Here is a 17,180-nt window from a genome sequence, read left to right on the forward strand (position 1 = left end):
AATGCTTTCTCTGTCCCGTCGCCATTTTGGCCTGCACCAGCACCGGGAACAGTCGCTCCGACCACCACCGTGACCACGCGGGAAATAAAAGTTCTCTGCCTCGCCGGAAAAGTGTGCCTCTCTCGTCCCTTCGTTTCCTCTCAGCGTGAAGCTATCAAAGCTGCGAACCCACGCCAGAGCGCTCAGCACTAGCAGGGAGGCAAACGCCATAGCCCTGGAGCACCCGTCCACGTGGCAGCCACAGTCTCTGCAAGGGCAGCTCTAGCCGGGCGTTCCTGCTGCCAGAGGCTGTGGAGGTGAAAAGCCGCGAAGCCTGAAGTGAAAATGCCCTGAAGTGCCTGAAATTTTGCAGCAGAGTACTCCTGAATTTTGTAGGAATATTTGGAAAAGGTTTCTTTACACAATCACTTTTATACGCTCCTAGGGAACAATTCAGTCCTAAAAGATTGAGCTACCCTTCAGTAATAGTTGCCCTTCAGTAATATCTACATATATATGTGTGAAGAAATAATAAAAGGAGAAAAGTTTCTCAAATTGCCTGAAATGCATCCTTCTTTTTATTTAACCCACCATTTCTTAAAAAATGTCCACCCAGTGCAACTACCTGAAAAAATGACATAAGTGGCTCAAACGGTGATTTTGTCCAGCAGTCACTTCCCGGTATTCTGCTTCCATAGCACTTTAAAGCAGGGCTATTAATTTTGCCTCGTGAATTCAACCGTGCAATTTTTTCATTGGTAAATTAAACCTTTTCTGATCACTTTACCCTTCCTGGCAACTGTTTACATGCAGCACACATCATCACTGATAGAAGAAAGGAACAGGTCCTGGAACAAAAATTTTCAGTGCATTCTCTCCTGAACACCCCAAAGTATTTATTGCCCTTACATTCAGCAGGGAGGAATCAAGCTGCAAGACAATGAGCTCTTCATGTAATGCTTCTCCTTAATGTTTTATTGGCTGGAATGGAATTGCCCATTTTTCCTTGTCCCTTCCTCGTCACTCAACACAGCTTCTTAGGAGCCGAGTCACTTAATCCAGCAAACTCATACCATCCCTAACACCTCCTCCTTTCTCTTCACACGTTTGAACCTTCACCTTCATAGTACCTCATGAGAACAATATTAAAAATTTTACTACAGGTTTTGAGAGTGATGAAACAAAGTTGCCATCAGGTTTTGTTCCTAAGGACGGTTAAACCTTTCAGGTCTTTCCTTTTCATATGCTGATTTTATATTGTGGATTTACAAGCATTTTATTTTAGCTCTCCTGTTACCATCATCTATTACAATGCATAGACTCAAGGAGACCTTCACTGGCTCCACTGCAGCTCTGTAGCTGTTTGTATTTACCCTTAATGAAGTCAGTTTTCAGGATCAGAGACTTCAAAACCTGTTGGTCAAGGAAGCTCCATAGTGGTTTCCATGGAGGATCTTTCTACCATCAACTTGCTTCTCTAGAAGCAAAAGATGTATGTACAACTACAATAGAAATTCACTGCATTTCAGGAAAGCCCTGAAAGTGCAATTTGTGCTTTCCTGACTAATTAGGAGATAATAATACATTAATAATAATGTACTATCTGCTGAACAACTGATGGCTATCAGAATAGTTAAAACAATTTTTATCTTTGTTTCCAGGATTACTGAACTAAATAAAATGTTTCAGTTGTGCTGAGGAAGAGAGAAAGGGGGGAAATAGAGAATAGTAAGGTGAGTAACATTTTTCACTGACAATTTGTTTTCTGCTCACAACTTACAAGACATGAATGAAGATGAAAGGTGTTGTCATTAAGAATCAGAATGAGTGGGTTTCTTGGCAGAACCAAAGAAAAAAAATATTAATATGCTGACCTATGAAATCTATAGGTGATAGTCAAACTACAATAAAACTCATTTGGCAAAATAGCAATATATGTGGATAGTAAAAACCATCTATGCTTTTTGATTTTTGACATCACTCTCTTCAGCCAAGACCATGCTGTTCTTCATCTTTGCAATGCTTAAGGAATCTAATTTGCAAGTAACAATGGTGACAAAGTAACCACACATTCATGAGAAACTTAAATAGAAAACTATTATTTACATTTTCCTAGAAGGAAAAATTCACAATGAATTTCACAAAAGAAAGCAAGTAAGGAGCTGGTTTTAAATTGTGTGTGATTACAACGAAAGAAAACCCTCCTTAATTGGGCTGTTATCAGTGCCTTCAACACAGTGGTGCCTGTTATCATTCTTATAAAGCAGAGTCTGGAATCCTTCCCTTTACAAACCAGTTTTTCAAGTATATGCAACTCCGCTCTAAAACGGAATGAGAGCCCACAATAGATTTAATTCATTTTCATTTGGCAAAAATACATTCCCTGATTTTTTTTTTTTTTTTCATTTTATCTCAAGGACTGTGACTCTGGCCACAGAGATCTGGACTATAAGATGTAACAAAGGTATCTGTCTTGCCTCAGCATGCCGTGTTCATGTCCAGAGAACGGCCTGTTGTCAGAACCCTTTCTGAAGATGCAGTTAGTTGAAAATTGCAGGTGCAGGTGCTTGCAACTACTGCAACTATTTGTGCATCCTTCTGAGGGAAGCAAAGTCTGAAACGTAGGAGCGGCAGTATTTTGAAGGCAAGTGCAATATAATGAGGGTAATTGGTTTGGGAAGGTAGGGATAGCACTACCTATAATTTCACAAAGCATACTTTGAGAAAGGAAGAGCTGCATGCCTTAAGGTGCTAAATATGCTCAGCATGTTCCATTCTGAACACCTGGACATGCTTGCAAAATGCAGGGCATGTCTCCATCCAGGCTGGAAAGAAGGAGCCCACTGCTGCAGGGTGGAGTGGGTTCCTTTGTGCAAGTCAGCACAAGTCCCAAACCCCTGAGGTGGTTTTGAAGGTACACAGCTTCTAGACACAAGCTATTGCCAGGCTGTTTTTTAGTGTTGCCTGTTCCTCAGAGTGTGGACTAATCTCCACACTACATTCCCCATGTCTGTTTCTTTCATAAGACTCATGCCTTTCTGACTGCAGGTCATGGGTTAACGCAGCTGAAGGTAGCTGGCAGGTTGCTGAGCTGAGCTGAGCTGAGCTGAGCTGAGCTGAGGTGGTAGGCTAAGCGGAGCAGTAAAAGTGATTCACAGTCAGTGACCTGACCTCAGGTCCTTCAAATAATGCAGTCCACGAGGATTTTGCCAGTATTTCCACTGGGAGCTTACCATGGGTAGCTTGCTTTGTCTGTGTTTGACTGGCTGGTGCATTGGGAGGAGGGACAAGAGACTGAGAAATGTTTGACCAGGGCACGAATGGAATTACTTTTTTCTTTAGTTGGTCCTAAGCATCTCAACCTGAAGTTCTAAGGAGAGACAGCAGGAGTAGCAGAGCTCATTTAAAGCTGCCTTTTTCCCAGGATCAGTAAATTCATAGCTCTTTATCACTCTGGGTCTAATAATGTGGGTTTTCAGAATAGCTTTAGCTGTAGGTGCGTATAAACAACCTCTCTTAGAGTAGGACAGAGGTTTTCTCTTGTCTGCTTGATGCTTAAGTGACTGGAGGTCAGAAGACATTTTCCCTCCTATTCTTCATCTTGTTTACTCATGTGCCTCAGGTGAGCACTGTGATGAGACTGGAAGCTTGTCATCAGAAGAGATTTAAAAGGAGCAGGGTGATATGGGTTGCTGAAACACAGTAGCCTGTGAAATTCATGGCTCTCTCCTGTTTCTTCCTGGTGATGCCTGTGAATGACTGATCAGCGGCTGCTGTGATCCTGTCTTCCTCTGCTTCCCTCCCTGCTAGGTAACACTTGGGACGTGAAGCTGTCCAATAGTGACCTCATTTAGATGGCAGAATATAGAAGGCATTGTTTGTTACTAAATAGGATGGTTCAGAAAACTGTGTTTTCTGAATGCAGGCAACTCTTGTGTCATGGGTGGAGCAGAGAAAGGCAATCATTCAGACATTCTGTGTTCCGTCAGCCCTCAGCTGATAAAGAGATCATCTAAAAAGAATTTAAGAAGCCCAAGGGAGCAAAAACCTCCCGCTGTGCTGTGATCAGCATCAGAGAAACTCTTCCCAATAAACTGCTCCACCATATGCAGCAGCAAGGATGTCCAACCAGAAAAAAAGAAAGGGAGGAGGTTTGCACCAAGGATGGCGTCCAAATGCAGACATATCTACATCCCGTACTAAAAAGAGTTTCTCTCAGAATGGTTGTCATGCTAGGGTAGCCAGTTGCAGCAAGTGTCAGGAGGGGCACATCTTTATCTGTTGTTGGGGGAGAGCACATTAGAGTGGAATGAGCCATGCTCCAGAAGTTCTGTGTTTTGAGGACTAAAAACTTGTATTTCTTGATTGCAGTGGCTGGCCCAGTCTTCAGCCAGACTATTGATCAGCCATCTCTGGTGTAAGAAGTAGTTTGTGTGGGCCTGAGGATTTTTACGTTGCTGTGCAAACCATAAGTTGGTCGTGTGTGATCTTTTGTCAGTCAATAAACAGATCTTTGGAAGTGTTCCTAATTCAGAAGAGAAACCCTAACACATCTTCTTTTTCACAAAAGATCTGTGAGGCAGGACAGTGCTGGTGTAAAGTAAGTGTAGGCCTTAAGACTGGATGACATTACAACTTTCTGTGCATCATTCAAGAAGTGTGCATTTCTTTATTTCTCACTAAATCAGTAAATAAATGTTAGCTGATATGACATGTTGCCCCCAAAGTAATTGTCACAAATGGGTGTGCTTGAGATCACCCAAAAAAAAGAAAGAGCTGATCCCAGGTGGTGTGTCAAAGCCAAGGCCTAACAAGTATTTCTCAGACCACACTGCAGCCTGGAAAGGAGCAAGGGAGGGGAGATGCACCACCACAGTAATAAATATCAATATTGATAGCAAAAAAGTTCCGCCTTGCATAATAAATAAAAGCTTACACCTGTGTAGTGAAAACATCCATGGGTCATGCCACCCAAATTTATATTTGACAAGGGTTGTGTGCGAGGGTGCTTGTGCCTGCTTTGTCAAGGGAAGCTCTGGTGTTGCCAGGTTCCCGAGTGATGGATCTGCACTTGGTGTCTGTTGGGGCGCTGGGTGCCCAGGGCCACGATGACTTCACTGACCGGGCTGGGGACGGCGGGCGGGGCTGGCCTGTGACGCGCTCTGGGTTCTGTGACATCACAGGCGCCGTGTCACCATGGGGGCAGCTATAAAAGGCCTCAGCAAGTTCCGCTGCCCCAGTAGAGCTTGGGCAAGCGGTGAGTACACAGCAGCGAGGAGACGGGGCTGGGGGGCTGGGGGAGGGCTGGGGGAGAAGCGCGGGTACCTGGGGCTGCCCCCGCATCCAGGGCCCAGCCCCGGCGGGAACGCCTCGCTGAGGGCGCGCTGCTTGCTGGGGCAGCGGTGCAGGCCTTGCCAGCTGCCGGGGGCCCTCTCCTTCCTGCTGCCACATCCTTGCCGCTCCTGCCCCTCATTGTCTGTCTCCATTCCGGCCCCACTGAAACCCTTCTGTGTGTCCTCCTGCAGACCATGGCTTTACTTTCATTACTCTTCGTGCTCGTGCAAAGCCTGATCCAGTACCCCCGGCCAGCTGGGGATGGGCTGGATGAGGCCACGCACCGGCAAATGAAGGAGCGTCAGGAGCTGCTGGACCGTGAGATGGCTCGGCTGCTGCAGGAGCTGGAGCGGGGGCCCCTGGAGCAGCAGGACAAGGGCTGGGGAGCCGTGCTCTTTGGTGCCCTGCAGCAGTGGCCATTCTGTCTTCTTGCTGGCGTTCTGCTCCTCTTGGGCCTGTGGTTTAGCTGCAGAAGAAGGAGCTGTGCGGCCAGCAGCAGCAGCAAGGACCAGAGCTCCTGGAAGACCTTGGGAGATGGGAGAGGAAAAGAACAGGAGGAAGACAGCCCTGATTCAGAGAAAGGCAAAGAAAACACTGATGTGACTGTGGAGGCAGACGACAGCGAGACTGAAAATGACAGAGAAGGCAGTCCTGTGGCTGCAGATGAAGGAGACAACGATGATGTCATTGAAGGCCATGATAATGTGAAGTTGAAGGAAGACAGCTATGTTAACAGTGGCAATGGCCAAGTCTTAAAGAAAGATGAAGGACGGAGTGACGGGGATGTGCCAGGGGACAGTACTGCTGAAGGAAATGAAGAAGAACCTGGCAATGTTGCTGGAAATAAAGAACACCTCGATGAAGCAAATGAAGGAGAAAACAAGGATGTGCAGGTGGAGCAAGACAAGGACACTGGAAAGGAAGGAAAAGGAGATGGAAATGAAGAAAAAGGCAACAGTGCGAATGTGAAGGCGGGCAACAACGATGATGTAAATGAAGGTGAAGACAACATAGATGGACAGGAAGAATACATGCATGTGAAGGTGCAGGAAAGCAGTGATGCCAGTGAACAGAGAGGCAGAGACTGGACTGGGCAGGAAGACAGCAGTGATCATGGGAATGAAGTAGACCATAGTGGTTTTGCTGCACCTGAGAAAGAAAATAAGGACGTTATCGAAGAAGATGGCAATGATAGAATCAAGGATGAAGAACAGGGTGATTTGAATGTGGAGGGAAACAGGAATAAGGATAGGAAAGAAGAAGAACAAGGTAACGTGGCTGCCAGTGAAAAAGGTGTCAGCGATGGTGGCAAGGAAGAGAGCGGCAATGGTGGAACTGAAGACAGTGAAGACACTCAGGACGCTGGGAGTGAGCAAGGCATCCTTTTACTGGATAGCATATGGTGGCCTGTGGAGGACCAGGAGAGAGGTTGCTCAGTGATAGCTGAGCTGATGGAGAACTTCACGTGTGTCTTTGTGGACAGCGTGAGCAATAGCTTCTACCCGGTGCCTCAAGAAGCCATCGGGGTGGGCAGTGCCTTTGAGGGCTGGAGTCCCCGTGAGTGGGATGGGGTGTACCAGGTGCTGGTCCCACTGAATCCCCCGCCAGGGCACACCTTCCACCTAGAGCTTAACAGTGCAGGGCAGATGGCAGCAAGGACCTTCAGCGTCCGTGTGGAGCTGGCGTGCACGTGCGAGAGGGAGCGGCTGGGCGAGAAGCTGTTGTGCTTCCTGCACCACTCGCAGGAGGAGCTGTGGCGGGAGCAGAAGCGCAGCCTCCTCGAGACGCTCTGCACTGGCTCCTACCTGGATGTGGAGAAAACCTCCCACTGGTTCTACCAGCTGGTGAGATGCTCGTGGCTGCATGTGCCTCAGTCATACTCATGGCACTTGGTGTTTCAGCCCTGCAGCCGGTCCTGCCAATTCCAGCTGAGCAAAGGCAAGAGGAGCCTGACAGTGGAAATGCTCTTTGGGGTGCGCCAAGGGGACTCTGACATCTTTGTGGTCAGCCAGCCCACAGAGGCCCAGAAAGGCAACTCCTGCAACTTTGTGAGCAGTCAGCCCACCGAGGCCAACATCATGGCAAGCACAGCGTGGCCTGAGACATACGCTGTGGCAGAGGCAAAATTCTTCCAGCACATCGCCAGGCAGGTGCCGTGTGAGAGCTTGCACCTGAAATGCCTGCAGGTCTTCACCTGCATCCTGAGGGGCACAGGTTTTTCCAGCTCTACCTGGAAGACTGTGGTCATGCACGTGCTGACCACCGTACCGCTGTCCCGGTGGCGCAGGAGGGAATTTGCACAGCGGCTGTGGGACGTCATGGCGTACCTGCGCCGCTGCCTGCACTTGAAATGCCTGGAGCACTTTGTGCTAGGCAACGAGAGGCTTCCTGCAGAGATCAGCTTGCCATCGGCAATGCGAAGGCTTGAGCCACTCAACCTCTTTGAGCACCTGGCCCGAGATCCTGCTGCCCACATGGAGGCACTGAAAGCTTATGGTCGGCTGCGATTTCGCCTCCGGATGCTGCTCTCCAGCCACTGAGAGGAGTTCCCTGCACAGAGCTGTGCTGGGGAGGGGGGGGGGGGTCACACCCGATGGCAGCCACGTGAACTCTGCATAATTGTTGCATTTGTCATTGGCAATCCTGAAGCTGCTTTCCCTTTCCTGCAGAAGGAAGATGCTGCAGCACATGGATTCGTTGTGCAGACACACCTCTGAGTGGCCTTGCCCTTCACCTTCCAGTTACGACAGTGCTGTTGCCTAAGTCTGTGAGGCAGAAACTGGCTCCACCTGCACATCCTCACAGAAGAACAGTGAAGCTGATGGAGGTTGCTTGGAATACCTCGAAGACAGCAACCTAGCCTGTTACGGACTTAATGCAGTTCTAATGTAGCGACCTGTAGCTTTAATTAGACTTAGTACTTAGCATTCCTCCCAGATGCCCTTTAGTGTTGTCAGCGTAGAACTATTTTGCAGAGCTACCCTTAGTGTCATTCTTTGTATTTATCCCTCTGTATCTTAGAGAATGCCCTTCCTATACATCTATCTGAAATAAAGACTCTTTGCAAACAGAGACGTTGGATATTTTAAGTATGCAGTCTCTTGAGCATTCCCATAGAAATGCTTAAAGCTTTGTTGTAGTTTGGGTTGGTTTAGTTAGGGATTTTAATAAATGCTAGTTAGGTTGGTTCTCTGTACCCCTATTTTCCCCTCACAGTGGTCCGTTCCAAGCTGTGTGCCACGGGAGCTCTTACATGTCAATCTTGTAACCACTCCCTGCTTCTTCACAGAAAGTTCTGTGCCAGTCACCCCACCTCTGCAGTGCGACTTGTCCCAGAACACTGTACCCACCTCTGATATGTTCCCATAGGTTGTTATGTTCTGTGTCACTCCCCTGTTGTCTGTCCCCATTGGGTGAGGGGGTTTTCCACCCCTCTCTGCCAGCCCCCTATTTAACCCAATGCTTTCTCTGTCCCGTCGCCATTTTGGCCTGCACCAGCACCGGGAACAGTCGCTCCGACCACCACCGTGACCACGCGGGAAATAAAAGTTCTCTGCCTCGCCGGAAAAGTGTGCCTCTCTCGTCCCTTCGTTTCCTCTCAGCGTGAAGCTATCAAAGCTGCGAACCCACGCCAGAGCGCTCAGCACTAGCAGGGAGGCAAACGCCATAGCCCTGGAGCACCCGTCCACGTGGCAGCCACAGTCTCTGCAAGGGCAGCTCTAGCCGGGCGTTCCTGCTGCCAGAGGCTGTGGAGGTGAAAAGCCGCGAAGCCTGAAGTGAAAATGCCCTGAAGTGCCTGAAATTTTGCAGCAGAGTACTCCTGAATTTTGTAGGAATATTTGGAAAAGGTTTCTTTACACAATCACTTTTATACGCTCCTAGGGAACAATTCAGTCCTAAAAGATTGAGCTACCCTTCAGTAATAGTTGCCCTTCAGTAATATCTACATATATATGTGTGAAGAAATAATAAAAGGAGAAAAGTTTCTCAAATTGCCTGAAATGCATCCTTCTTTTTATTTAACCCACCATTTCTTAAAAAATGTCCACCCAGTGCAACTACCTGAAAAAATGACATAAGTGGCTCAAACGGTGATTTTGTCCAGCAGTCACTTCCCGGTATTCTGCTTCCATAGCACTTTAAAGCAGGGCTATTAATTTTGCCTCGTGAATTCAACCGTGCAATTTTTTCATTGGTAAATTAAACCTTTTCTGATCACTTTACCCTTCCTGGCAACTGTTTACATGCAGCACACATCATCACTGATAGAAGAAAGGAACAGGTCCTGGAACAAAAATTTTCAGTGCATTCTCTCCTGAACACCCCAAAGTATTTATTGCCCTTACATTCAGCAGGGAGGAATCAAGCTGCAAGACAATGAGCTCTTCATGTAATGCTTCTCCTTAATGTTTTATTGGCTGGAATGGAATTGCCCATTTTTCCTTGTCCCTTCCTCGTCACTCAACACAGCTTCTTAGGAGCCAAGTCACTTAATCCAGCAAACTCATACCATCCCTAACACCTCCTCCTTTCTCTTCACACGTTTGAACCTTCACCTTCATAGTACCTCATGAGAACAATATTAAAAATTTTACTACAGGTTTTGAGAGTGATGAAACAAAGTTGCCATCAGGTTTTGTTCCTAAGGACGGTTAAACCTTTCAGGTCTTTCCTTTTCATATGCTGATTTTATATTGTGGATTTACAAGCATTTTATTTTAGCTCTCCTGTTACCATCATCTATTACAATGCATAGACTCAAGGAGACCTTCACTGGCTCCACTGCAGCTCTGTAGCTGTTTGTATTTACCCTTAATGAAGTCAGTTTTCAGGATCAGAGACTTCAAAACCTGTTGGTCAAGGAAGCTCCATAGTGGTTTCCATGGAGGATCTTTCTACCATCAACTTGCTTCTCTAGAAGCAAAAGATGTATGTACAACTACAATAGAAATTCACTGCATTTCAGGAAAGCCCTGAAAGTGCAATTTGTGCTTTCCTGACTAATTAGGAGATAATAATACATTAATAATAATGTACTATCTGCTGAACAACTGATGGCTATCAGAATAGTTAAAACAATTTTTATCTTTGTTTCCAGGATTACTGAACTAAATAAAATGTTTCAGTTGTGCTGAGGAAGAGAGAAAGGGGGGAAATAGAGAATAGTAAGGTGAGTAACATTTTTCACTGACAATTTGTTTTCTGCTCACAACTTACAAGACATGAATGAAGATGAAAGGTGTTGTCATTAAGAATCAGAATGAGTGTGTTTCTTGGCAGAACCAAAGAAAAAAAATATTAATATGCTGACCTATGAAATCTATAGGTGATAGTCAAACTACAATAAAACTCATTTGGCAAAATAGCAATATATGTGGATAGTAAAAACCATCTATGCTTTTTGATTTTTGACATCACTCTCTTCAGCCAAGACCATGCTGTTCTTCATCTTTGCAATGCTTAAGGAATCTAATTTGCAAGTAACAATGGTGACAAAGTAACCACACATTCATGAGAAACTTAAATAGAAAACTATTATTTACATTTTCCTAGAAGGAAAAATTCACAATGAATTTCACAAAAGAAAGCAAGTAAGGAGCTGGTTTTAAATTGTGTGTGATTACAACGAAAGAAAACCCTCCTTAATTGGGCTGTTATCAGTGCCTTCAACACAGTGGTGCCTGTTATCATTCTTATAAAGCAGAGTCTGGAATCCTTCCCTTTACAAACCAGTTTTTCAAGTATATGCAACTCCGCTCTAAAACGGAATGAGAGCCCACAATAGATTTAATTCATTTTCATTTGGCAAAAATACATTCCCTGATTTTTTTTTTTTTTCATTTTATCTCAAGGACTGTGACTCTGGCCACAGAGATCTGGACTATAAGATGTAACAAAGGTATCTGTCTTGCCTCAGCATGCCGTGTTCATGTCCAGAGAACGGCCTGTTGTCAGAACCCTTTCTGAAGATGCAGTTAGTTGAAAATTGCAGGTGCAGGTGCTTGCAACTACTGCAACTATTTGTGCATCCTTCTGAGGGAAGCAAAGTCTGAAACGTAGGAGCGGCAGTATTTTGAAGGCAAGTGCAATATAATGAGGGTAATTGGTTTGGGAAGGTAGGGATAGCACTACCTATAATTTCACAAAGCATACTTTGAGAAAGGAAGAGCTGCATGCCTTAAGGTGCTAAATATGCTCAGCATGTTCCATTCTGAACACCTGGACATGCTTGCAAAATGCAGGGCATGTCTCCATCCAGGCTGGAAAGAAGGAGCCCACTGCTGCAGGGTGGAGTGGGTTCCTTTGTGCAAGTCAGCACAAGTCCCAAACCCCTGAGGTGGTTTTGAAGGTACACAGCTTCTAGACACAAGCTATTGCCAGGCTGTTTTTTAGTGTTGCCTGTTCCTCAGAGTGTGGACTAATCTCCACACTACATTCCCCATGTCTGTTTCTTTCATAAGACTCATGCCTTTCTGACTGCAGGTCATGGGTTAACGCAGCTGAAGGTAGCTGGCAGGTTGCTGAGCTGAGCTGAGCTGAGCTGAGCTGAGGTGGTAGGCTAAGCGGAGCAGTAAAAGCGATTCACAGTCAGTGACCTGACCTCAGGTCCTTCAAATAATGCAGTCCACGAGGATTTTGCCAGTATTTCCACTGGGAGCTTACCATGGGTAGCTTGCTTTGTCTGTGTTTGACTGGCTGGTGCATTGGGAGGAGGGACAAGAGACTGAGAAATGTTTGACCAGGGCACGAATGGAATTACTTTTTTCTTTAGTTGGTCCTAAGCATCTCAACCTGAAGTTCTAAGGAGAGACAGCAGGAGTAGCAGAGCTCATTTAAAGCTGCCTTTTTCCCAGGATCAGTAAATTCATAGCTCTTTATCACTCTGGGTCTAATAATGTGGGTTTTCAGAATAGCTTTAGCTGTAGGTGCGTATAAACAACCTCTCTTAGAGTAGGACAGAGGTTTTCTCTTGTCTGCTTGATGCTTAAGTGACTGGAGGTCAGAAGACATTTTCCCTCCTATTCTTCATCTTGTTTACTCATGTGCCTCAGGTGAGCACTGTGATGAGACTGGAAGCTTGTCATCAGAAGAGATTTAAAAGGAGCAGGGTGATATGGGTTGCTGAAACACAGTAGCCTGTGAAATTCATGGCTCTCTCCTGTTTCTTCCTGGTGATGCCTGTGAATGACTGATCAGCGGCTGCTGTGATCCTGTCTTCCTCTGCTTCCCTCCCTGCTAGGTAACACTTGGGACGTGAAGCTGTCCAATAGTGACCTCATTTAGATGGCAGAATATAGAAGGCATTGTTTGTTACTAAATAGGATGGTTCAGAAAACTGTGTTTTCTGAATGCAGGCAACTCTTGTGTCATGGGTGGAGCAGAGAAAGGCAATCATTCAGACATTCTGTGTTCCGTCAGCCCTCAGCTGATAAAGAGATCATCTAAAAAGAATTTAAGAAGCCCAAGGGAGCAAAAACCTCCCGCTGTGCTGTGATCAGCATCAGAGAAACTCTTCCCAATAAACTGCTCCACCATATGCAGCAGCAAGGATGTCCAACCAGAAAAAAAGAAAGGGAGGAGGTTTGCACCAAGGATGGCGTCCAAATGCAGACATATCTACATCCCGTACTAAAAAGAGTTTCTCTCAGAATGGTTGTCATGCTAGGGTAGCCAGTTGCAGCAAGTGTCAGGAGGGGCACATCTTTATCTGTTGTTGGGGGAGAGCACATTAGAGTGGAATGAGCCATGCTCCAGAAGTTCTGTGTTTTGAGGACTAAAAACTTGTATTTCTTGATTGCAGTGGCTGGCCCAGTCTTCAGCCAGACTATTGATCAGCCATCTCTGGTGTAAGAAGTAGTTTGTGTGGGCCTGAGGATTTTTACGTTGCTGTGCAAACCATAAGTTGGTCGTGTGTGATCTTTTGTCAGTCAATAAACAGATCTTTGGAAGTGTTCCTAATTCAGAAGAGAAACCCTAACACATCTTCTTTTTCACAAAAGATCTGTGAGGCAGGACAGTGCTGGTGTAAAGTAAGTGTAGGCCTTAAGACTGGATGACATTACAACTTTCTGTGCATCATTCAAGAAGTGTGCATTTCTTTATTTCTCACTAAATCAGTAAATAAATGTTAGCTGATATGACATGTTGCCCCCAAAGTAATTGTCACAAATGGGTGTGCTTGAGATCACCCAAAAAAAAGAAAGAGCTGATCCCAGGTGGTGTGTCAAAGCCAAGGCCTAACAAGTATTTCTCAGACCACACTGCAGCCTGGAAAGGAGCAAGGGAGGGGAGATGCACCACCACAGTAATAAATATCAATATTGATAGCAAAAAAGTTCCGCCTTGCATAATAAATAAAAGCTTACACCTGTGTAGTGAAAACATCCATGGGTCATGCCACCCAAATTTATATTTGACAAGGGTTGTGTGCGAGGGTGCTTGTGCCTGCTTTGTCAAGGGAAGCTCTGGTGTTGCCAGGTTCCCGAGTGATGGATCTGCACTTGGTGTCTGTTGGGGCGCTGGGTGCCCAGGGCCACGATGACTTCACTGACCGGGCTGGGGACGGCGGGCGGGGCTGGCCTGTGACGCGCTCTGGGTTCTGTGACATCACAGGCGCCGTGTCACCATGGGGGCAGCTATAAAAGGCCTCAGCAAGTTCCGCTGCCCCAGTAGAGCTTGGGCAAGCGGTGAGTACACAGCAGCGAGGAGACGGGGCTGGGGGGCTGGGGGAGGGCTGGGGGAGAAGCGCGGGTACCTGGGGCTGCCCCCGCATCCAGGGCCCAGCCCCGGCGGGAACGCCTCGCTGAGGGCGCGCTGCTTGCTGGGGCAGCGGTGCAGGCCTTGCCAGCTGCCGGGGGCCCTCTCCTTCCTGCTGCCACATCCTTGCCGCTCCTGCCCCTCATTGTCTGTCTCCATTCCGGCCCCACTGAAACCCTTCTGTGTGTCCTCCTGCAGACCATGGCTTTACTTTCATTACTCTTCGTGCTCGTGCAAAGCCTGATCCAGTACCCCCGGCCAGCTGGGGATGGGCTGGATGAGGCCACGCACCGGCAAATGAAGGAGCGTCAGGAGCTGCTGGACCGTGAGATGGCTCGGCTGCTGCAGGAGCTGGAGCGGGGGCCCCTGGAGCAGCAGGACGAGGGCTGGGGAGCCGTGCTCTTTGGTGCCCTGCAGCAGTGGCCATTCTGTCTTCTTGCTGGCGTTCTGCTCCTCTTGGGCCTGTGGTTTAGCTGCAGAAGAAGGAGCTGTGCGGCCAGCAGCAGCAGCAAGGACCAGAGCTCCTGGAAGACCTTGGGAGATGGGAGAGGAAAAGAACAGGAGGAAGACAGCCCTGATTCAGAGAAAGGCAAAGAAAACACTGATGTGACTGTGGAGGCAGACGACAGCGAGACTGAAAATGACAGAGAAGGCAGTCCTGTGGCTGCAGATGAAGGAGACAACGATGATGTCATTGAAGGCCATGATAATGTGAAGTTGAAGGAAGACAGCTATGTTAACAGTGGCAATGGCCAAGTCTTAAAGAAAGATGAAGGACGGAGTGATGGGGATGTGCCAGGGGACAGTACTGCTGAAGGAAATGAAGAAGAACCTGGCAATGTTGCTGGAAATAAAGAACACCTCGATGAAGCAAATGAAGGAGAAAACAAGGATGTGCAGGTGGAGCAAGACAAGGACACTGGAAAGGAAGGAAAAGGAGATGGAAATGAAGAAAAAGGCAACAGTGCGAATGTGAAGGCGGGCAACAACGATGATGTAAATGAAGGTGAAGACAACATAGATGGACAGGAAGAATACATGCATGTGAAGGTGCAGGAAAGCAGTGATGCCAGTGAACAGAGAGGCAGAGACTGGACTGGGCAGGAAGACAGCAGTGATCATGGGAATGAAGTAGACCATAGTGGTTTTGCTGCACCTGAGAAAGAAAATAAGGACGTTATCGAAGAAGATGGCAATGATAGAATCAAGGATGAAGAACAGGGTGATTTGAATGTGGAGGGAAACAGGAATAAGGATAGGAAAGAAGAAGAACAAGGTAACGTGGCTGCCAGTGAAAAAGGTGTCAGCGATGGTGGCAAGGAAGAGAGCGGCAATGGTGGAACTGAAGACAGTGAAGACACTCAGGACGCTGGGAGTGAGCAAGGCATCCTTTTACTGGATAGCATATGGTGGCCTGTGGAGGACCAGGAGAGAGGTTGCTCAGTGATAGCTGAGCTGATGGAGAACTTCACGTGTGTCTTTGTGGACAGCGTGAGCAATAGCTTCTACCCGGTGCCTCAAGAAGCCATCGGGGTGGGCAGTGCCTTTGAGGGCTGGAGTCCCCGTGAGTGGGATGGGGTGTACCAGGTGCTGGTCCCACTGAATCCCCCGCCAGGGCACACCTTCCACCTAGAGCTTAACAGTGCAGGGCAGATGGCAGCAAGGACCTTCAGCGTCCGTGTGGAGCTGGCGTGCACGTGCGAGAGGGAGCGGCTGGGCGAGAAGCTGTTGTGCTTCCTGCACCACTCGCAGGAGGAGCTGTGGCGGGAGCAGAAGCGCAGCCTCCTCGAGACGCTCTGCACTGGCTCCTACCTGGATGTGGAGAAAACCTCCCACTGGTTCTACCAGCTGGTGAGATGCTCGTGGCTGCATGTGCCTCAGTCATACTCATGGCACTTGGTGTTTCAGCCCTGCAGCCGGTCCTGCCAATTCCAGCTGAGCAAAGGCAAGAGGAGCCTGACAGTGGAAATGCTCTTTGGGGTGCGCCAAGGGGACTCTGACATCTTTGTGGTCAGCCAGCCCACAGAGGCCCAGAAAGGCAACTCCTGCAACTTTGTGAGCAGTCAGCCCACCGAGGCCAACATCATGGCAAGCACAGCGTGGCCTGAGACATACGCTGTGGCAGAGGCAAAATTCTTCCAGCACATCGCCAGGCAGGTGCCGTGTGAGAGCTTGCACCTGAAATGCCTGCAGGTCTTCACCTGCATCCTGAGGGGCACAGGTTTTTCCAGCTCTACCTGGAAGACTGTGGTCATGCACGTGCTGACCACCGTACCGCTGTCCCGGTGGCGCAGGAGGGAATTTGCACAGCGGCTGTGGGACGTCATGGCGTACCTGCGCCGCTGCCTGCACTTGAAATGCCTGGAGCACTTTGTGCTAGGCAACGAGAGGCTTCCTGCAGAGATCAGCTTGCCATCGGCAATGCGAAGGCTTGAGCCACTCAACCTCTTTGAGCACCTGGCCCGAGATCCTGCTGCCCACATGGAGGCACTGAAAGCTTATGGTCGGCTGCGATTTCGCCTCCGGATGCTGCTCTCCAGCCACTGAGAGGAGTTCCCTGCACAGAGCTGTGCTGGGGCGGGGGGGGGTGGGTCACACCCGATGGCAGCCACGTGAACTCTGCATAATTGTTGCATTTGTCATTGGCAATCCTGAAGCTGCTTTCCCTTTCCTGCAGAAGGAAGATGCTGCAGCACATGGATTCGTTGTGCAGACACACCTCTGAGTGGCCTTGCCCTTCACCTTCCAGTTACGACAGTGCTGTTGCCTAAGTCTGTGAGGCAGAAACTGGCTCCACCTGCACATCCTCACAGAAGAACAGTGAAGCTGATGGAGGTTGCTTGGAATACCTCGAAGACAGCAACCTAGCCTGTTACGGACTTAATGCAGTTCTAATGTAGCGACCTGTAGCTTTAATTAGGCTTAGTACTTAGCATTCCTCCCAGATGCCCTTTAGTGTTGTCAGCGTAGAACTATTTTGCAGAGCTACCCTTAGTGTCATTCTTTGTATTTATCCCTCTGTATCTTAGAGAATGCCCTTCCTATACATCTATCTGAAATAAAGACTCTTTGCAAACAGAGACGTTGGATATTTTAAGTATGCAGTCTCT

General features: G+C 47.7%; 1 protein-coding gene across 1 annotated transcript; it reads left to right on the forward strand.

Moving 5' to 3' along the window:
* The first annotated feature begins 5,038 nt into the window (after positions 1-5,038).
* On the forward strand, positions 5,039-16,642 carry LOC137474040 (uncharacterized). Its single transcript, XM_068190289.1, has 3 exons — positions 5,039-5,145; positions 5,780-6,206; positions 14,788-16,642. The coding sequence occupies exons 1-3, from the start codon at positions 5,039-5,041 to the stop codon at positions 16,615-16,617; spliced, it is 2,364 nt and encodes a 787-aa protein (XP_068046390.1). The 3' UTR covers positions 16,618-16,642.
* Positions 16,643-17,180: the final 538 nt, after the last annotated feature.

The sequence above is a fragment of the Anomalospiza imberbis genome, chromosome 5 (assembly GCF_031753505.1).
Source record: "Anomalospiza imberbis isolate Cuckoo-Finch-1a 21T00152 chromosome 5, ASM3175350v1, whole genome shotgun sequence".
Taxonomy (NCBI): domain Eukaryota; kingdom Metazoa; phylum Chordata; class Aves; order Passeriformes; family Viduidae; genus Anomalospiza; species Anomalospiza imberbis.